Consider the following 22,302-nt stretch of genomic DNA (forward strand, 5'->3'; position numbering starts at 1 on the left):
TACAGTGGCTGCAGTGGTGCACAGTACATGAGGTCCACGATGGCACTTTGTCACAGAGCCAGCACCCTCTCCCAGGCAACAATTGCCCCTGACAAGGGAAAGGAGATTTCATGGTCTTCAGTCATCACCAAGTGTCTGACCACAAGTCTAAAGGGACATATTGAAATCTTCTCAATTCTGTCACATTTACTGAGCTTCACAGTTCCTGTCAAAAACATTTCTGCGGTACGAAAACCAGACAAAAAGAAATATTACACATAATGAAAGAGGAGTAATTTGGCCCTGATACCTGCAAAATCTCCCATCAAAAAGGTCATCTCCCTGATCAATCCAGGCAATGTCATACAGGCTCCTAAGTACCCAAAGATTTTGTTCAACCAGAAACATCAATACTAAAACCTTTAACTCTTACTTCTGTTAGAGAAGCTGATACATGAACTATTTATTTCTATTACAATTTCTGCTGTTACTCTTACACCGTCACTTCTAGCAAAATTTGTCTATCATCCTCCGTCACTTGGCTGATGAAGGCCAACTCCACAGAGCTGGGGAGTATTTGAAATCCATATTGAAAATGTACAATTCAACAAGTGAAACAAAATTAATCTTTTACAAAATGAACCCTTCTGCTCTTTGGTGAATCTTCTTAAAAGCATACTAACAAAATAATAAACTAGCAGTTAGTTGGTTGTTTGTTTGGGTTTTTGTTTGTTTTAATATTAAACTCCACATTTCTGACTTCCTACTGATATTTTTCCTCCATAAATTCAAGCAATTCTTAGAACATCTTTGTCTCTCTGGAAGGTTTTGGTTAGTTACTGGACATTTTGAGGGGAATAGCTATTTCTTTCTTTCTTCCTTATTCAAAATCTCCTTTTGTACTGCATTCTGTAACCTGGCTCCATTTATGCTTTAATACAGGCAATGTGTGCAGAAAATGAAGACATCCTTAAAACTGCAAAGAAGCAACATACTCACTGCTCTGCCATTCCACAGGCTCAGCAAGTGTGTACATACAGAGCCTATGTAACATCACACTAATTTGCTATACCGTGTTCTTTCAGACTCCCACTTAACAAACCCACCATTCCTGTGATAGTTTGACCACTTTTTATTTGTAGAACAAAATTTCCACTCTGTGTGATGCTGTTTTCAACACTATTATGCCAGGAAATAGGCCTTTCCCCCCATCCCTCCAAATGTTAGTCTGTAACCTTTATTTTGTATTTATATGTAGATCATGTACGTGTTGAAATTTAAGGCAGCTATTGCCATTTATAATGTATTTCACCAGCTGACAATGGGGACTCTGTAGATGCCAGAGTGCTTGCTTTTGTTTTGTTGTTTGGTTTTTTTTTTTTCTTTTTGGAGGGGGGCATTATCTGAAATATGCTTTCTGGTGGTATGTTGCCCACAACAATGCTTTGCCAGCACTCCTGACTGCCACCGTGCTGTGGAGTCATTCAGACAAGGACTCAGTTACTACATGAAAGTCTTGAAAGCTGCCACAGAGGAAAACACTGTCACAATTCATAGTAAATGTCCTTGTGGGCTCTGGAATGTTAATGTGCTGCATACTGCAGAGAGGACAGGGCATCCAAATAGTTTCAAACTATTATAACAAGTTAAAAATTGCCCACTGGTAACTATTTAAAGGCCATTAGCTACTTTATATATATATATATAGTGCATGTATTCAGCTAGTAGAAATCTGGTACTACGTTGTTGGCCATAAAGGGAAAAGTTGGACAAGTTCTAAAAAGAGATCAAAGCCTGGGCCAGATCCTCAGATGAAGTCAAATGAGTTTTATTCACGCACATCAGCACAGGATATTTTATGGAGTTCAAAAGTCTTTGTGTCAGAGCAAGAGTTAAGTGATAAAGCACTACTGGTGTGACTGCAATTCTAACTGTTCTTGTCCAAAAATATTCAAGAAATTAGTTGAACAAAACACTAAAAAACAACCCATGACATGTTGATTTCATGTGTCATCTCACTTCCTTACAAAATTTATACTCTTCTTAGCTACAGAAAAAAAGGAAACTTCACAAATAATAGAAAATGACAGCAATGTATGCCCCTCTTCCACCTTTAAAAATGATTTATATATTCTCACAAGTAAGTTCACCCACAACCAGAAAAAAAATATGTGGGTGAGAGTATTCTAATACGCAGTGTTTGTGGTTCCTATGGTTTTAGGATAATCATTTGAGGATCTTCAAAAAGGATTTTTTTTTTCCTAAAGCTAAAAAAAGGAAAACAGCTAAGTAGTGCTTTTACTGAGGTCACAACCTTTAAGAGTAAAATATTTCATTTCCCTAACAATGAAAAAATTCTGTGATTCTTCCTGCTGCCATCATTAATTTGGTAATGTTTTGTATTTCATATACATGTGCTGCATAGTAATAAGTTCCTTTCTAAACAAACAGGCTTAAACAGTGGAAAAAGACAACAAAAAAACTTTCAAGTTTTAAGTCTGAAGCCTGTAAGTGAGATGAATGGATAACAGGTTGCCCAGGGCAGTAGAAAACTGAAAATATGTTATCAATTTTACACGGGTGTCATCTTGTGATTTACAGGTATTTTGGTGGGGGGTTTTGTTTTGGTTTGGTTTTTTTGGGGATAAATAATCCCATACTGTACCAAAAAAAAAATATCTTCTGGTCTCTTTGGTCACAAATAGAGGAAAAACTGAAAAAAGCACTAAGAACAATGGAGGATGTTGGATGAAAGGGAACTGAGAAAAACTATCAAAGAAAGAGTAAAGCAAAAAGGAATAAAACAGGCTTTATACAGACCATATGGATTAAGACCCACATGTTTGTAATTCTGAAAAACAGAAATTAATGCTGGAAACATTTGCTGAACCGTATTTGCACTTTTTGTTTTAAAGGTCAAAGAGGTGTATAATGGTTTTGCAAAGAGAAAAAAGTTACTGTAATAAGGTCTGTTACTTACTATACTTGCTCTGTAACACTAAACCAAAGAGCAATGAACTGTAGCTTTGAAAACTCTAAGGAATTGCCTTTTATAGCTGAAAGGTCAAATGAAAATTTGGAAGAGCAGCTATTAAGTTACATGGTCTTTATGAATCGATGTATCGTTCACAGTTCGTCAGTGAATTTACAGGAAATTCTATACTGAACAGAGGGTTTGTTTCCTTTTAGTATTTAAGTAGGAGAACTCAATCCCTTTGGCATATAATTCTCCCTCCCCAACACACACAGTCTTTCCAGTTTTTCCAGCATATTTCCTTGCTTTTGTATGTATCTGTACCTATTCAAAATGAACACAAGCCTATTTCATAAGTACTTTCCTATTCCTCTTGCAAGGCAGAAGCTGGCACAAGTGCAAGCTCTCAGCAGAGCTGGGTTAGGGTGACTGGCAAGTATGTGGTAGCTAGGTCCCAATCCTTATGTGTTTTGTGAAATCACTGTCAGTCCATGGGAAAGCTCTCTGGAGTTGAATGAGATGGTGGGAGGGGTGGCGTTAAAGGAGCTGCACTGAGAATGTCATCTATTTAGGCTGTGCTCAACACGTGGACATTTTGTCTAAGGCACATCATCCAGATACTGTTTCACTGTGCGGGCTGGCCAGAGACTGGTACACTCCCTTTCTGCCCAGACAGAGGAGCCTGGAAATCAGATATACCCACAAAGAAAGCTTTTCTACACTTGAACAGTGAACTGTTGGGATCTTCAATGTTGAATTCTACAAATTATTGCCTGACACACCCAAGAGCAGTTTCTCTGACCTTTGCCCGCTTCCTGTGCAAGGGATGTGAATGAAACAAAATGCTTTCTACTTAAATCAGTGTTATGATGATATTCTCCTTTATCTGCTCTACCCAGATCAGGGCTAGCTGGCAGATATTGTCCCCAGTCAGAGTCACAAGGACAAACCTCATTCATCATATCAGCTTTAGATCCTCCCTGGGAAATTCATAATGACGTAAGACAAGGTTTTTACGAAGGAAATGCCTCACAGCAGTCACTGCTTAACCACTCGAGACCAAGTTTAAAATAGTTTATTTTTTGAGGAGAAAACCAAGGCAACTGCTGGGTTATTATGGCAAACACTGTAACTATCATTTCTGCTGAACAGGAATGTTGATCCATCTGGCTCATTAGAAGTCTGTGCTCCAGTTAATCCAGGTCAAATCTGTTTTACTTCTGTGCAGTGGAAACTATTTTGAGAAGGCCTGTGCAATGCCCACAGATAGAGACAAACAGCTATGCAGAGCTTGGAGCACAATTACTGTGCAACAACAAAAATAAAGAGCCTACTGCCTTATGTACCTTTAAATAACATAGATCTAAACATGTCAAGGCTCATTCTTGATTGCACTGTTGTGTTCAGAAATTATGGTTATTTCCATGTATCATCAAGAAGCAGTTCTAATGATTACAGGAGACTACAGTCTGAAACCTTTATGCTGAGAGAATACCCAGCTAGGATGGTGACTCACTAAAATAAACAAAAAATAGAATGGGCATATTAGTACCAAGGGAGGGGTCGAGGGAAAAAACCTCACACGTTGTTGGAAACAGAATAGTAAAGTAAATAATACTTTCAAATAATAGATTTTTGATTCAACTGGTAAGTTACAGTTTTCAGTGGGCTGGTATTTTTTTAGCAAATCCGTGCAGCTATATCTCTATTCTAAATTGAATATGATTAGAATATTCTTTGTAAAGCAAACACAGAATTACCGAATAATATGGGTTGTGAGGGAGGCCATCTAATCCAACACTGTGCTCAAAGCAGGTCCCACTACAGAGCTAGATCAAAAAGCTCAAGGTTCTGTCCAATTGAGTTTTGAACCCCTCCATAGGAGGAGATTCTAGAGCTCCTCTGGTGCTTAACTCGTGACACCCATGGTAAAAAAAAAAAAACACAAACAAAACATATTCCTAGTATCTTGTCAAAATCTTCATTCTAGAAAACTGTTTCACCCTTTCCCTCTACAGCCATGCAAAGAGTCTGACAATTTTCTCCATAACTACCTATCAGGTAGCTGAAGAGAGCAATTAGATCCCTTCTTAGCCTTTTCATGGCTAAACAGTACAGTAGTTTTAATTTTCATCACTAGGCAGAATACAGTTTTGCACTAAGTAGAGTTCCCTACATTTTTGTAGCAACAGGATTTTAGGCCTTTCTCAATTTCTAATTAGCTATGGATCTAGCTGTAAGTAAAAGGATGAGAGCATCCTATATTCACGTAACTTCTCTCTTAAACAAACTATATGCATGTTCACAGTATATTATATTCCTAAACTTCTATGGAATTACCTAAGTTCTCTAAAGATACCTAAAAGAATCTCAGAAATTGGTCAGGGAAACAACCAAGTTTTAGCCACAGAAACTGAGTTATGTAGCCTGCTATGCAATAATGAGGATAATACATTTGTGACACAGTTCTTGAAACCAGTCCCCAGATTTTGAATGGAGCCTGTCTGCATTACCAGGAAAAGGGAGAACCTGCAATTAGCAAGTCCATAATTGAATCAGATGCTGATTGAGCTACACACAACCTCTGTGCAAATCTCCTGCAAGTTCAGTGTTCTAAATCAGGAAGATTGTTAATTGTGCAAATACCTTTTGAGCCATTTGTAGAATAGCTACAAAGAAGGTGGAAGGGCTTCTATCTTAGATCCAGAATGCTCTCTATTATTAAAGTATGTAATAGAAACATAGATGAATTAGTGAGAGAAAGAGGGCAAAAGGAATGATATACCACAGATATCTTACTGTCAAATTGCACAGAACAAGGAGAAAGCAAAAAAAGATTTTCTTTGTTGGTTAATGATGGCTCCAGAAGCCATCTCTAAAGCCCTGAATATGAATAGTTCTTCAAGACACGGGAAATCCTGAAGTGGGCTGGAAAGGCCTGTAAGCCTTGTGCTCCAGCAGAGGTGCTCCATGTTAAAATTATTAATCAAGGGTAAACTAGCGAATTCCCATAACTTGGCCCCAGCAGACTTGAGGGCTCCCAAGAATTTGAAGGAACTTTAGTGCAGAGTTGCAAGAACCTAATGGGAGGCAAATAATAACAATTTAGAACAGACAGAGAGATCACCACTCTGCAAGCTCCAAGACGAGAAGGAGAGAGAATCGCCACAGACACCCTTCACAGTATGATTTAAGTCAAAGTTATCAAAAGAAATCTTTGAACACAGCATTGTTGCTCTCAACTTAGGCACATGAATAAATCAGAGAAGCTGCACTCAGTGAAGTTTAACGGAAAATGGCTGAGGGAAAAGGCTTGTAAGTTTATAAATATTTCATAGTATTTTAACACTAAAGGTGTTATACATTAAATATGAAAGCAGTACTGAATTTCCCACTTTCTTTAGTAATATACACCACACAACGTTTTCAAAACACTGGAAAATACAAGCATTTTTTTTCCAAATATCACTGAAAGACTTTTTTCTCCTGGTTGAGAATGTGCATTAGGTACCCAGGAGAAATTTCTATTTTTCTCTATTAACTGTTTCCTAAATATCCAAGTAAATAGAAAAAAAAGAAAGACTGAAAACACAGCAAAAGAAATTGAAGATCCCTAAGGAAAAGAGATAGGAGTTTTTGTCAAGGATCAAAAGGGGATTAAATATATACAGTCATTTAAGGGATCACTCTGGGAGAAGAGATTTGCTGTAAACCAGAATTGCCTCACAGTTGAAGACACTGGAAAGTCTGCAAACCTAATACTGAGGAGCCATCAGACTTTCCCACCCTGTCACAGGGAGCACTTAGGTTATTTTTCTTGGCTCAAAGAATTTACACCACACAATGAGACTTATGTTCTTTGGAGATAAATGGTAAAGTATTATAGGTGACAACAGCCATTTTCATAGATCAAGAGGCAATATATCTATACCATGGAAATAAAATCCACAGTAAGTCCTGCTTGTTGCCTTATGACTAAGGGTCCAGAAAGGAATTTTTTTTCTCCAGTTATGGTGTTAGTTTTCTAAAGCAGTAAGGGAATAAAATCCTTTCAGACAGGGTGAAGGGATTAGTGTATCTTGCTGGTGATTTGGGATCAAGACTGGCATTGTAATTGTGAGGATGGTTCTTAGCAGTAATGAGGAGGCTGTCTGAAAAATGGAAAAGAGGGATTCAATATCAGCAGCCACAGCAAACCATGTTACTACTTCAAAAGCTTCAAGTTCCTTACAATAAAGAAAGAGAATGAAGAAAAAGATTGAGTAGGACATTTACCACTGGTCCCCTCACATGTGGGCTAAGGCAATCAGGCCCAGTCCAACTTGCCCACCTTTTTGTTCCAAGCCGTAACAGGCTCCAAAACATATTTACTCTAACTACATAAAAACTGAATCTATTTTTTCTGGTGAAGTGGGAGGATGAGGGCAAAGAGACAACCATGACAAATAAATTAACCAAAGAGGGCCAGTGCCATTCCGTTGATGGAGCAGTTTGACATGATCGGTGCTGCCAAAACAATGGATAACAGGAGAAGTCCTGGAGGACCTCCAGCAGTCCGGCCCCACAAAAATGCAGCATTCCTCCTCCCTCCCTCAAGCCTCCAGTGAATACATTTCTGTTTCAAAAGTATGTGGGCCTGTCAGGCTGTGGTCTCAGCTCTAATCTGAGCAGCAGCTTTCAGCTTCTGGTGCACAAGGTGGACATGTCCTATCCCACACAGCCACCTCTGGCACAGAGACCTGAAGGCAGCACCTGGAAGAACACTGGTGTTGGTGTCTGAGCTTTAGTGAGAACAAACAAGCCCATAACAAGTCCTGCCTACCCATAAATGAGGCTAAAGTTAAAGATGTGTAATACAGATGTCCCAATGTGAGGTCTAAATTAACTTAGTCTGTAATTGATTGGACCCATCACAATTTATGCATAACCTGTAATTTATGCCATGTCGCATCAACCAAGCATGTGATTTATTGTACACACAGAACAAGATGATTTATATTATAGAGAGACATACTGAAGTGACATACACCAGACCTGTCATGAAGGGAAGGAGAGGAGTACTGGAAAGGGCTCTGAGTGAGAAACCTGCGTTTGCTCATCCTTGCTATCACACTCCCTTCATGAAAGCTGTAACTCCAGCAGCAAGGTCTAGCAAACCTACTTGCCAACCAATGTGAGAAGGCACAGTGACACAAAGATGCAGATTAGAAGTTAAGAAGGTTATAATGAATTCCTGTATCTGCTACTACTACTCAGATTTCTTTAGAGTTTTCTTCACCTTACATTCTCAGACAAGCTCTTTGCAGGCATGCATTATGATGGCAGAGCTCTATGGCTGCCATGTGTCCCAGATCTTTCCTTGAATCCTCTCCAGCTGTGTTCTGGCTGACTTCTTCCCTCCCTTTGCCCCACATCCCAGTGCAGCCTTCCCATTTCTGGTTTTACATCAGTTCCTGCTGTCTCCAACATCCCCTCCTCTTCAGGTAGGCACTAGTAACCACGAAATTTGTATCATCAGAATAAATTCTTGTAATAGTTCTGCAAGTACATAGATATGTTTCTTTTATTGTAAACATGAGAAGATCTGAATGCATGAATAAATGATCATACAAACTGGAGGTCTAAGTGCATGTAGTTGCCTTTCCAGTGTTTGAACTGCATTGCCAACCAGCTCCTGTCCTGTCGGCTTCCATAAAGAAATCTTGTGGCAGAAAGGCTCTGTGCATAATGAGACCTGGGATACTAACTGCATTAGTTACAGAAACAAGAGATTCACTGATTTACTGGTGCAATTCTGACTGGCTTACAGCACTGACATTTTTGTCTGTTAAAAATGATGATATTGTTAACATTTAGGGCTCCATAAGAAGGTTTCTCTGCATGAAGTCAGGCTTGAGTGTTACACTTAATCTGCAGTTACATTTTAAATTGCATTTATATTATAGCTTAATTGAAGTGTGCATATGATTTCCCACAAATAGTACTTTCAGCTGTTATACTGTATCAATAATAATTATAACGATTTATACATTCATTCCACTCAGATCATGTGTGATATGCTTCAGAATAACTAGATCTTTTGACAACAGCTGTAGTAGCTAATAACTGTCACTACCATCACATGAGGTGCTTGAAGCTTCTTAAACACACCTCTAAGGACTCTTCTCTTTCTAGCAACATCTTTGATCATTTCCAGCTATGAGTTCAGCCCTGGCCACACCATAGCAACTTCTCTCCATAGAAAAAATAATATGTTCTTGCTCTCTGCTTCCAGCTTAATTTCTGTATTCAAATTCATTGACTAAAAAATAACCAGGCCTTTGTTTACAGTGATTACAAATTCATAATCCCATCTTGGCCCCAGAATTTTGCACAACCTATAGGAAATTAATGTCCAATTAATGCTTGTAGGCCCATTGATTGTGTTACATATCTACAAAGCAAACTGTTGACACATTTATTTATATTTCTGCATGCTGTAAATTATATGGTATAAGGAGTACATTGAAAACTTTTAGCATATTCCAAACTCGGGTACAACAACTCCCCAGGAACAGATCTTCACAAAAAAAATCAACAAAAACCAGCCAACCAACCAACAACGACAACAACAAAACAACAAAAAACCCCAACAACCTTAAAAATAAAAAAAAAGTCCAGGGATTTTTACTGTGTAGAAAATAAAGAATTGAATCACCATAGATAAAAAAATAATTCCTAGTATTTATTAAGAAAAGGACTCGGGCAATTGCACAGGCTTGTGCCGTTTCTGTGTGAGAAAGAAATAGTGGATTTCTAAAAGTAACATCCCATGACTGGCCACAGCTACGGGTACAGCTGTAGACCAAGAAATAGGCTGCAGTGGATGTAAATTACAACAGAAAGCATTATAATAAAAAAAATATAGACGATGCAAATTTGTATGCTGTAAAACTGAAATAGGATATTACTATCAAAGACGTGAGATTAACATAAGGAATCCTAGAAGCTGTGACACACACTGCCTGCATTTTCTTTCTGGCTCAAAAATCCTCTCTGTCTTAATGAAAAGCTGTTACAAAAAGTACATCTTATAAGTTTCCAAAAAGACTCCTCAGGTTTCCAATAGGTTCCCAACTGGGAGCCCTTTCCATTAGAATGGAACCAAATGACTTCTAAGTCAATATTTCAAATATCTCACTTCAAACATCCTGTGCTAAACTTTAGCATTTAATTGAGCTACAAATTCACATAATCACAGGATATGCTATTTAGCAGTTTAAAAAGCAATTAATTCTTTCTTTGCTGCATTTTAACAAGTGAAAATACAATTAAAAATAGGGCTTATAACTTAGGTGGCATAAACAAATACGATCTGGAAAAATAATTAACATTTCTTATTACAAACACTGACTGTGGTTACTGGAAATAATCACAAAGCATACTAAAATTACTATAATAACCAAAGATGATTAAAAAAATTACCAAAACATAAGACAGACAAAAGAAAGATGGAACATACAGAATTTATCTACATCTAAATTATAAAAGTGGCGAAATTAAGTACAGTTCTTCCATGAGAGAGAGACACTGACTGTATACTCAATAACAGTATTCATTTGGAAGGGCTTACTTTTTAAAAGGCTTACTTTTATTTCTTTGATTTTAAATTAAGACATCCAAACTAAAATCTCAACATGCTTAAAACTAATTAAATTTTATTAATTTTTGTAATCAGAATAAATTTGCAACAAGTCTTCAAAATAACAACCATGTTTTCACAGAATAAGGATCAAATAATTTACACTATCACCTTAGACACTTTGCTAACTTCTAATTTTTAAACAACTTTCAAAAAATGTGCTGATACTACTGCAGGTTTAGTCTTTTATGTTTAATGGGTTTTGAACCTTTAAACAAAGAGACTTTAAACAAATAATGGACATTCAACACTCTATATTAATTTAATTAGATGGGCTTTACAGTAAAAGGATGTTCAGATAAGCTAGAGTTCAAACAAATATGTCCTGAAATACGAGCTCTAAATTGATTTGCGGGTGGTTTATAATATGGACAGTTTTGGTATTTGTGTGCGAGACCTGCCAAAAACTGGCATCAACAGAGACATGAGAGACCCCAAATCTCTCTTTACAGTCACCTTCTGCACTAGTCAGAAAGGCTGCTGGCAAACAAAAGCACTGAGAGAGCTGGTCGAAGTCACTGCAAGATGACTATTGATTACTCGAGAAAGGTCTTTGTGATTGTGGGAGATTCTGGAGGAATGAGAAGAAAGCAAATGATGCTCATTTTCAAGAGGAGCAAGGAGTAACTGGATAACCTAGGAAAGTGATGCAGCAAATCCTCTTAGAAAACTGCAAATCACCCTTGAAACTATTTCCTAATGTATGAAAGGCAAGACGGTGACTGGGAGTAGATGGCAGGGGTTTACAAAGGAAAATGGTGCCTGACAGCCTTTCATGAAGAGGTGAATGGCTCAGCGATGGAGGGGGGAGAGCAGTTGATGCTGTTTATCCTGACTTTACAAAGGCTTTCAACACTGTCTCCCACAACATTCCCATTAAAAAAAACCCTGCATGGACTAAGTGGCTAGTGGGGTTTATTGAAAACGAACTGAACTGCTGGGCTCAAAGGCTGGAGCTCTACAAAGTCCAACTGGAGATCTGACAGGAGTCTTGTGAAGTTCAGGAAGGGGAAGTACAAAGCCCTGCGCAGAGGGAAGAACCACCACATGAACCAGTATAACCTGGGGACCTAATAGCTAGAAAACAGTTTTCCAAAAATGGATCTGGTGGACACCAAGCTGGGCATGAGCCATCAATGTGCCCTTGCAGCAGAGAAGGCTGTTATCCTGGGATGCATTAGGCAGGCTGTTGCCAGCAGGATGGTCCTTCCTCTCTGCTGAACCTTCGTCAGACAAAGCTGGAATACTGAGTCCAGTGCCCCAGTATGAGAGAGACACGGACATACTGGAGTGAGTCCATCAAGAGGCCACAAAGACAGGATTGAGTGATTGGACCACCTTCCAGGTGAGCAGAGGTTGAGCAAGCTGGGTCTGCTCAGCCTGGAACTGAGAAGACTCAGGGAGATTTTATCAATAGCTATAAATATTTGATGGGAGGGAGTAGGGAACACAGAGTCGAACTCTTTGGTGCGCACTGGCGGGATGAGAGACAATGGGCACAAATTGAAGTAGAGGAAATTCCGTAGAGACTTAAGAAGAAAAATAGATTACTGTGAGGATGATCAGTTGCCAGAACACGCTGTGGAGTCTCCATCCTTGGAGATATTTAAAACCCAAGTTGACATTACCCTGAGCAACCTGCTCTTACTGACCCTGCTCTGAGCAGAGAGTTAGAGTCGATGATCTCCAGAGGCATCTTCCAGACTCAGCTGGTCTGTGAGTCTGTGAAATTTCATCTGTTTATAGGCTGAGCAACAGTTTTTGGAAGCACTCCAAGACACACAGAACACCTCTTAGGAACTCATAGCCCCATCAAAAAAAGCCTCCATAGACTGACTTATTACACCAGGAAAAATGAATTCCTTTGTTACTGTTTAGGGCTAAGACATTTTTCACTTTCAAGATAAAAATTTACCAGATAAGAAGCAAATACATTTGGTGTCTAGGGTAGGCAGATTTAGGGAAAAAACTCTGTCCACATTTTGAACAAGTTCTTGTTCAAATCACATCCTTCCTTCAGTGAAGGGGAGGATTATTGGTCAAGTAAACTTTTGCCTGCAATATCTCAAGAGTAAAATGAATCAATTCAGCAGTAGCAGCAGCTGGGAAGAATTGGGAAACAACTGTTAAATCAGCTTAAGATAACATGCAAAAATCAGCAAGCCTTCTTGGGGAAGGAAAGGGCTTATTTAAAGTAATATAAGCAGTACAGCAATGGATGTGCATGACTCTGAGAAATGGTAAAATGGCAAAAGGACTAAACAGAAAACAAGAGAGCTGACAACAGTATTGGTAGAAAGAGTCTGGGCTTCACAATTCAGCTGCTATTCCCTAAGAAAAGTAGGTTTGTCCTTACAAGATTAAAGATCAAAGGGTGAATGTTCACTGTCATTCAGTTTCTTTCAAAATATAAAACGTTTCCAATTTTGGTTTCCAGCTGTAACAGTTGAAAAACATTATTAAGTTAACGCCTGTGCTAAAACCAGCAGTAATTCTGAATTGATTCTGTAAAGACATGCCTTGTTTTGAACAGGAAATAGAGATGGACATCATAATCCAACAGATTCCTTTCCCAAGGCAAAAATGTGCCCCAACTTATGTTCTCTAAAACTTTACATCAATCAGGTAATCAAGACAGAAACACCATTTCACTGAGGATAACTTTTAATAGAGGAATTTGATATAACTAAGTACAGGTCTACTTATCTGCTTTCTAAAAAGCATCTTGATTCAAGCAACATCTTTCAAAGCTACACCACTATCACCGAGCCATTCTGTATGCATGGATACAGGGTATCATGGAACTTTAAACAGTTATGGAAAAAAACCCCCTAGATTTATGATAATTTCTTATATCTATAAAGCTTTTTGTTTACAATAAATGTTATACATTCTAGTGTTGGATAACTGCTCCTGGAATCCACCGTTTATTTCACAGTTTTAAGTTTTCCTCCATGCTCTTCTTAGAGCTTTCAGAGCTGATATATTTAATTATTAGGAAAAACAGAAAGGTCAGAATCAAGCTTACAACATGCTTGTCCTTTAGAGACTACTATAAAAGGAACTGTTCTCATGCTGGCGAGAAAACAAGAATTCCTTTTTGTGAAAAGTTACTTGGCTTCACCTTTGGTTTGCACTCAACATCCAGTGCAACTGAAACTTTCTCCTCTGTAAACAGAGTATAAGCAGAGCAAACACTTTAATCTGGATCTTCTGCATTTTTGGGGAGTGAGTAACCATCAGTCAATCAAGCATTTATAAATGTGACCTTAGAATTTGGTGTAAAAATATACTGATCTCTATTTTCAGCATCGTTTGCTGGGCTCGGAAGGGTGGGGCAGGGAGTAAATATAAAATATGTACTAAATCACATGATAGGAAAAGGTCCACAGTAAATAAAGTCAAATGAATAAAAGAAACACTGTTGTATTCCTGAAATCTAGTGGAAAATAATTTGGAGGTTCTAACAATCTTCACTAAAAGCAGCACAAAAAGCCACTAAACTGAGGTTTTTTGAATTAATAAGCCTGTACACACCACATCTGCAAGCTCACCATCAGATCATCACAAGTTGGTAACTTCTCAGTTTTCTCTTTTTCATTTTTATGAGTAGTTCCCCTTTTTAGTTGGGCAGGATCATGAGGTAGTCCCACCTGGATCTCTCAGCAGCAAGGAGCACCTTTGTCCTTCTTGCTTCCCTCAGACCCAAAGAGACTTTCTCATGTTTTCCTTTCTTATGAGTTCATCAGCTTTGGGATAAGTAAGACAGCCAGGAAGGGTTGGGGACTCATACCTTCTAAGCACAGAAATGTGACAGGATGGCTTTATGTCTAACAGCATTTTTCCCCGTATTGAAGAAATGAGCACAAATGTTTTGAGTTATTCCTATCCTCAGCATCAGCCATTTACATCAGAATGTGTCAAGGGATCCTACCCATATATCTACAGAACCCCCCATCCAGGAAATTCATAACGTGCTCTTTAGCACCTCCAATAATGCTACCTATATAATGTTATTAACTTTTTAGAAAATACAGTGCCTGCATTAATCTGGCACAAGCTCAGCAACAGCTAAGAAGATTTGAGGTTTGTTCGGAGAGAAATAATTCATGAACAGTCTTTTCCAAGTAAAAACTTTAAATACTGGGGAAAAAAACCCAAACATTGAGAGAACAAGGTGAAGGGAATCATCGAAGTGTTTGTGTGTGATGAGCACGGAGAGGCTTAGGAGAGAGGAGGACCTTTTTGTTATACACACCATCAGCAAAGCACAGGCTGTGTCAAAGTAGTAAGAGGTCTCACTGCAGAAATGTTTCTTATGAGAAGCTTGTACCTGGCTAAGACCAATAAAGAAATCTTTTTTTCTTTCATTCTTTTCTTTCGTCTCCCCCCTCCCGCCCCTTGGTTTTTCTCCCCCTCTCCTGCCACTGCAGTACATGACCTTCACAAGAAAGCACTTCTTCTTTGACAACAGGCTACGAGCCTCCAAGGACTAGCACTGCTTTCTGAGAGAGAAAACTGTTGCCTCATTCGGAATCCAATCAAAACCTGAAAGTACCAAGTGAAAAATAAACCAAGGACATCATTATTCTGTTTCACTGTGATTTGGCTTGCCTTCAAATCTCATACCCTGTGTATCTGAAATAGCAGCAACGCCTCCATTATCTGGGCCTTCCAACACTTTAATCAAAGTATCTTTCAGAAAAAAAAAGGCAGAGATGTCAAATTCCAATCACCCCTTAAATTCCTTCAATTCCCTGTGCTACACAACATTAAAACCCATGGATAATTTCCTGTAAAAACCAGTGTGCATGTGTGCAGACACTCAGCCACGCGGGCGGGCGCCAATTTTAGAACATGGTAAGCACCAGGGGGGTAACACAGGGAGGCTCCCCCACGGACATCCGTGCTCATGGCCATGCTCCTGCAGCCAGTGGAGCTGATTTTCGCAAGTGACAACAACTTCTACACTTTATAAGAAATACAGGTTATTGTGCATCCGGCAGAGCAATGCCATGTGCCTAGTCCAGTGCATATTACTAAATTTTTGCCCCTCTTCTTTCTAAGTGTATATAAAAAATATCAGATACTGGTGTTTCTTTTTTTACTGGGACACTTCTGGAGGACAAGAAACGTACAGTTTTCTCAGACTTTATTGACAGCCAGAGGAATTAAGTGGTTAAAAGAAATAGGCACAAAAGGTTTAATTAGCCTGACTAAAACTCTCTCTCTTATTCTGGGGTGCTCATAATACCACTAGGTCCCCCAGGACCTTTCAGAATCTATTAGCAAAGGCAAGGTAAGCAAAATGTGATATTCTGGATTCACTTTTAGGTCATCTCTACACACTGAAGATTATTTAGCCTTTTTTTTTTTTTTCCAAAGCAATCCTCAAAACATTATGTTACTTCATAGAAAAATACTGTAGGGGAAGAAAAAAAAAAAAAACACCCTTGAGTCTAACATACTTCTATAATGTTTTCTATGAGGAAATTTTTACAACTGTATCTTTTTTTACTATTAAACTATGCTACTTTGTTCCTGCTGAAGATTATTACCTTTTAAAAGTGTTTCAAGAAAGAAATTCAATATAAATGTGACAACTGTTATCTTGTATGAACATATGCAAAATTCCAAGAACATAGGCTTTTGTTCACACAATACCATTTCTTTCTCCTACATATATTTGTGATACTTAAAAACTATATTTTGCCTTTCAGAATAAAAGTCTGCATATAACTGAAAAAATTATATAGATACCCATTATTTTAAAAATATAGAATGAGAGACAGAAAGGACCAGAAAACCTGCCAAATATCAGTCTCATGCTCTAAATAATACCCTAAAATTAAAATATGTCTTGCAAGAAGGACCAAGAAAGATTATGACTTTCTTAAAATGCAGTCTATCTCTGCCTCAAAACACACTATTAAGAATGTTCTGACTTGTTACACATGTGGCAAGTAAGCTAGAAGGGAAGTTTCTGTGGTCTCTGCAGCAAAGAGCAACTCCTTTGCTCCACGTGTGCTTTTCTGGGAAGATGAAGGAGCTTGTTCCCTTGCGTGGCTCAGTTGGCAAGACATTCTGCAAAGCCACACTCCACTAACCATTATTTCTGCTTTCCACAAAGCTCAGTCTTTGATAAGGCACAATAATTTAAAATTCCCAATTCTGTTCTGCTTCCCCTGACAGTGATACAGTATTATCACAAGTGCATCCTCCTCGACAGCAATGTGATGCTATAAAGTTCCACTAAATTTATCGAGGAGCCTTTTTCCAGCAGTTAGCTATAACACAGTACAATGGTTATCCTCCTAAATGATAATTAAGCTTTGGGGTAACATTTAATTGAAAATGTACTGTGAAAATCAACAAGTCAGCTTTTTCAAGTCAAGGCTGCTTGGTTCACAATACCTTTCAATGTGATTTTGTTTAACAGTAATCCATGACAAAAATATATGAATCTAATCCTGTTTCCTCTGGAGATCATTTGAAAACACTTAACCCTCTGGACAGTTCTGTGGTTTGAATAATTTCACAGTATTAGTCAAGGGTTAACCTTTTTCTACAAATATTGTACCTTTTCAGTAAGAAATAACATGATCTGATCAGTAACTATATTCTATTAGTAACATAATTGACTTGTTTCCTTAAAAAAAAAAAATAAAAAAATGAAAAATCAAGAAGGTTAATTTTCACAGGATCACCAATTATGTCTGTAACATGCCCTGTTCCTTGAATATCATCCCTTGATCAATAATCATGTTGAAAAGAGCCATGGGCAGCCTGGGGATGAGGGGGGATGGAGCAGACAGGATGAAGCACCCACCCTGCACTAGCTAGGAAGTAACTTTCCAAGCAGTTCTGTCCTCCCATCCAAGATCCAAAGAAATTTGTTGCCATCTTTTCCCTATCTCACTGAGTTGTCTTGAGCATCAGCAAATCATACAGCCCGACAGGAGCAGGCTGCCAACCCAGTGCTCCCCCCCAAGGGCTGGGTGTGCGTCACTGAGCTCATTTTGGAGGAGCTTCAGTGTGACTCCAGTGCCCCACACACCTACTGAGAGTTTGTGACCAACAGCCGAACCCAAAGTGTATCTTTGAGTTCAGCTTCCTCCCAAAGGGATGCAGGGCACATCCTCTGGCACATGGACTGATGCACAGTCGTAAGCAAGGAATCTGACATCTGAGAATTTGCCTCAGAAATGCACTTCTGATCCCAGCTAAAACATGAACCTGGATGGACCTCTGCTACAGTACACCCATGGCATCCTGTAAGAGACCCCTTGTGGCCACCAACTTTCAGGCAGGATTAGTTTCTTTTCCATGCTGGATGATTAATTCTATTTTTAGTCGCTACTTTGTGCAAATCCAAGCAGAGAAAGAGGATGCCTGTGTGTGACTGAAAGCTGAATTTGGTTCCATGTCAAAATAAGGACGCAGAAAGAGGATTATATCTACTAGAAGGAAGAAATAGAGCATATGATACTGAATCCCCTAGGGAGACTGGTTTCTGAGATGAAGTTTGCAGTAATCTCATCATAATTAAAACAAAATGAAATTTATGATATCTCATTTCCCTGCCACTTTATTGTTTAGGTGTCATTGTCAAAGACTCTGCAGAAATCTAGGAAGAGACAGCCTCTGCCCCAAGGAGTTTCCAGTCTAACTTAGGAAGAAGTAAACACTGAATAGCTCAGGAAAGAAAGTAAAGCCTTTGGCAATGAATAAATACCTTTATGTTTTCACAAAGGTCATTCTCAGCAAAAGTGAGACAAAGCAGGGAATGGAGAACCTGTCTTTACTACTGTGGCATGGAAGAGAACAGAACAGAAAAGGGAATAGGTGAATGCAGAGGTGGATTGAGGGTTGAAGAGGGGACTTGAAGAGAAAGGATGTATTTAAAGAATAATGCAAAGGTGTAAGTGACCACTGTCACCTCCAAGAGCAAAAAAGTTTTCATCCAATAATAGAGAAAGAAGGAAAGGAAGCACAGACAACAAGTAGGAGAAGTGACACATACCGAATGAAGGCTGTGGATAAATTTGAGAGCATTATTTTGGGCACACTTTGTCACAAAGTGCAGATATAGATTTTCCTTTTTTATTGAAATACAACTATAAAAATCCTTGACAATGTTATACAAAATTATATAAAGAAAAATGTCAATCTCTTTAAAAGAGTGAGGATACAGGTGAGGAAATCAATTCAACTAAATAATTCCAAAGAAGTGCTAGGACATCACCATTTCATTTTAGATATAAACATAGTTACATAACATGTAACTATACAAGTGATAGCAAGTTAACATAACATATAAGTGATTTAAAGGCTCTTGTCATGAATGCTATTCATCTGCTAGATGCAACTCTGGTTTTCCATTCATATTTTATAGAAGCTCCAACAGAACTATTTTTTTTCTTTCTTTCACCTGCTACATCTTCAGAGTGCAATTACAACTTTTATACTAAGCAGCAGATATCTTTCCTCCTTACTTAGTAAGCACCTGCCCAGCTTTCCTTGCAGCACTGTCTCTTCCTCAAGGCTGAAGACTAGAAATCTGGGCTGACACTGTGATTAGCTTGGAAATGGAGTATATAGAAAAATTAAGAAAACAAATTCTCCTTATTTCTCTCCAAAGAGGACTTGTGAAAATGGTTGGGCACTGTGTGGGTTGCTCTAGAGTATATGATCTTCCTCTTGCTAACCAGGAGTAAAATCCCTCAGGAGAAACCCACAACATTTCTTCTTCCCAACTGCATTCCCAATATTTTCAGAAGTCTAGTAAACTGTCTCATAATTATTTAATATGTGATAATGGTGATCTAATTATTCTACCTTACTTGAACTGCCAGAATGTGTCCAATAAGTAAAGGGTGCTATCACTGCAGGAGCTCTCTTAGGAGGACAAAACTGTCTAGAAAATTTTTAGCTTATCCAAGTCTTATTTATGGCACAAGAAAACACAGTTTGAGTTCATCTTGCATAAGGGGAAAGCGTATGGCAAAAGGCCACACCTGCACCTTGAAATTTTCTGGTTTAAGCTTCTTTCCTGTCAAACATAAAATCTAACATTATTTTTAGACTGTCTTCACTGCATGTTAGGGACCATGCAGTCCATTATATGTTATGGGGGTAAATGAGAGTGTGTATAGATTTCTCTGCCTCTTATGATCAGAAGATAGAGAAAAACAGACATTCTATTATTATAAAGACACAAGACTAAGCTGAAAGTCGAAGAGGTAAAATAGATTATAAACCAGGGGTCAGGGACCATCATAGATTATGTACAGACAACACTGACACTTCTTTTTTCACCAGCACAGTCTGTTCTGAGAGCCTGTGTGGGGAAGGAAGAAAGATCATCTGTGAGCATGGTAGATGGATTTTTGAGCTCTCTGTCATTCTTTCATTCTTGGCTCTCTTCAGTCTCCTAATCTTGTCATCCTCTGTTTTTCTTCTTATTGCCCAGAAAGAGTAGTTCTATATCAACAAACAAGTGCAAGTCTGGAAAAGGTGCCTGGTTTTTTTCTGGGAAGTGCATGGGAGAGCTCAGCTGCTGCTCCCTTCGAACAAAACTGACAGCCCCTCATTTGGTTGATACCAGACAGCTCAGCAGCCAGAGAAGAACTCTCTTACTCTGTAAGTTAATATTAGGCAATGAAACTGCGTATGCCATTACAGTTCAAAGAAACTGATTACTCCTCTGATGTGTTGCCAAATTATTAGAATAATGACACTATTTTTTTTCAAGTGTACTGGTGTGTCTTCTCAATTCTTTCTTTTTTAACCCTATGCTTTAATAACCATTGAACTTCAGAAAGAAATGTTTTATTTTTATTCAAAGGCGATCTGGGTGCTGTTTCAGGAGGACTTCTTTTATATATATATATATATAATGTACAGGATATTAGCCCCCTAACAGAGACAAAATAAAATCTCTTTATTTTCCCCCTCTGGTGTTATCCTCCTTTAGACTTGGAAAGTAAACATTTAAAATGCATGCTGTTAGTGGGCTGTGTAGCACTACACTGCTCTGTCAAAGTGAATATTGTGATAAATTATGTCAGTCTGTTCATACTTACAATCATCTTCCACTTCCTCATACCAAAGCATGTGAGCAGACATGAAATTTCTCCACAAAACAGAGGAAAAAGAAAACAACAGCAAAATATTTCTTGGCAAAGTGTATCCCAACTTTGCTGCTCCAGTGGCTTTTGCTGAATTAGGCTTGTCCCTGCATAATGCCAGATGTGTCCCCGCACAAGCCCCAGCAGCTCTGCAGAGGAGAGGGCAGGAATCCCCCGGGTGGGATGCCGCTCTGGGCTGGCTGCCGGCAGGGTCTGCGGCGTCCCGAGCAGGGAGAGGCAGGGATCCTCACTTCCACCCGGCCGGCATGGTAACTAATGCCAGTGCTCTTTGGAGGCCCCTAAATGTTTCAAATTCCAGGACCTGCGCAGAAGCAATGCTCTGTGCTTCCCTCAAAACAAAGTTGATTTCCCATAATAGGACAGCCCATGCACTCGACATATAAGGCTGTGCTTCCAGGGTGGCATGTGCAATGGATTTAAATTATGTGTTGCGGCTTCCCAAGGAACATTTAGGCTACAAAGCGGGGGCAAGGAAAAGGAAAATTCTACTGCTTCCTTTGTGCAGTTCTCCTGAGATCTCTATGGAGGAGATTTGCTCCCTTCCCAGCAAATGACCCCCAGCCCATCCCCAGAGAGGATCCTCCCTTTCTGGGAGAGGAGCAGTAACCGTCCCTGACTTCTGGGATTTCAGCATTGCTCCCAAGCAGAGGAAAAAATAAACAAACCCAAAAATAGTGCTGTCACCAAACTGAGTGTGTAAATGCTAACACAATCTGTGATGTCAGTAGCTGATTTAAAAAAAAAAAAAAAAAGGCAAAAACTATTGACTTACAATTGACCTTTCCACTCCCAACAAAACCACGCAGTACTGCAACCCAGAAGCTGCAGAGGAAGCAGAGGAGGGAGTGTACTCAAGCTGCCTGTCACTTTCTCTTTAAAAGTGCGAACATCCTTTCACTCCCAAATCCCAAAAGCTGCTGGACCCAAACAGGTGGAAGCTGGGCTGATGCTCTCCCTGTACATTCAGTCCCAGGCCTCTTTAGTTTACACAGAAAGGAAAACTAGGCCTTCACACAATACATGGGAACAGGACTGTGGCATCCTTCACCCAAACCCACATTTTATAGGTCTGCTTTCTACAATATATACTTTGTACAGCATGTATGGCTTTTAGAGACAGGCCATATTAAATCATGGTTTTATTTGAAAAGTCATTTGAAAAAATACTCTTACACTGTTCATTACTTTTAAAAATCGATCCCTAAAAGCCTCAAAATGTTTCAATTTTAAAGCTTAAGTGTTTAGTCATGGTGATTACAAATTTATAAGTAAATTTCTGAATTATATAGACACAAACATTATAAACACAAACATGAAACATGTAATATAACTTTACAGCCAGTGGCGTTTTCTACACTGATAGTCAAATTAATACACTGAAGAACCTGGATGTACAGTACACACCAACAGACTCCTAAGGATTAATTTGCAGCCCACGGGAACTGCGAGTCATGAACTGATGTAGAAAATAATCTGAAGCAGAGCAGAGCATACTGTGACAGCAGCAGCATTTTGAT

The 22,302-nt window shown here is 38.8% G+C and overlaps 1 protein-coding gene across 14 annotated transcripts in view; it reads right to left on the reverse strand.

The window, feature by feature from the left end:
• The window catches only part of DMD (dystrophin), a 1,059,271-nt gene that overhangs the window by 971,641 nt on the left and 65,328 nt on the right, over positions 1-22,302 (reverse strand). Inside the window, exon 1 of one of the 14 annotated variants that reach the window (XM_064646816.1) lies at positions 20,720-21,032. The exons of the other annotated variants lie outside the window; for them this stretch is intronic. Coding sequence (XP_064502886.1) covers positions 20,720-20,762 — 43 coding nt within the window. The 5' untranslated portion in view covers positions 20,763-21,032. Of the gene's footprint in view, positions 1-20,719; positions 21,033-22,302 lie in introns of those variants that run through there. 14 annotated transcript variants of the gene reach the window in all.

Source organism: Pseudopipra pipra, chromosome 2, assembly GCF_036250125.1.
Source record: "Pseudopipra pipra isolate bDixPip1 chromosome 2, bDixPip1.hap1, whole genome shotgun sequence".
NCBI classification, from domain to species: domain Eukaryota; kingdom Metazoa; phylum Chordata; class Aves; order Passeriformes; family Pipridae; genus Pseudopipra; species Pseudopipra pipra.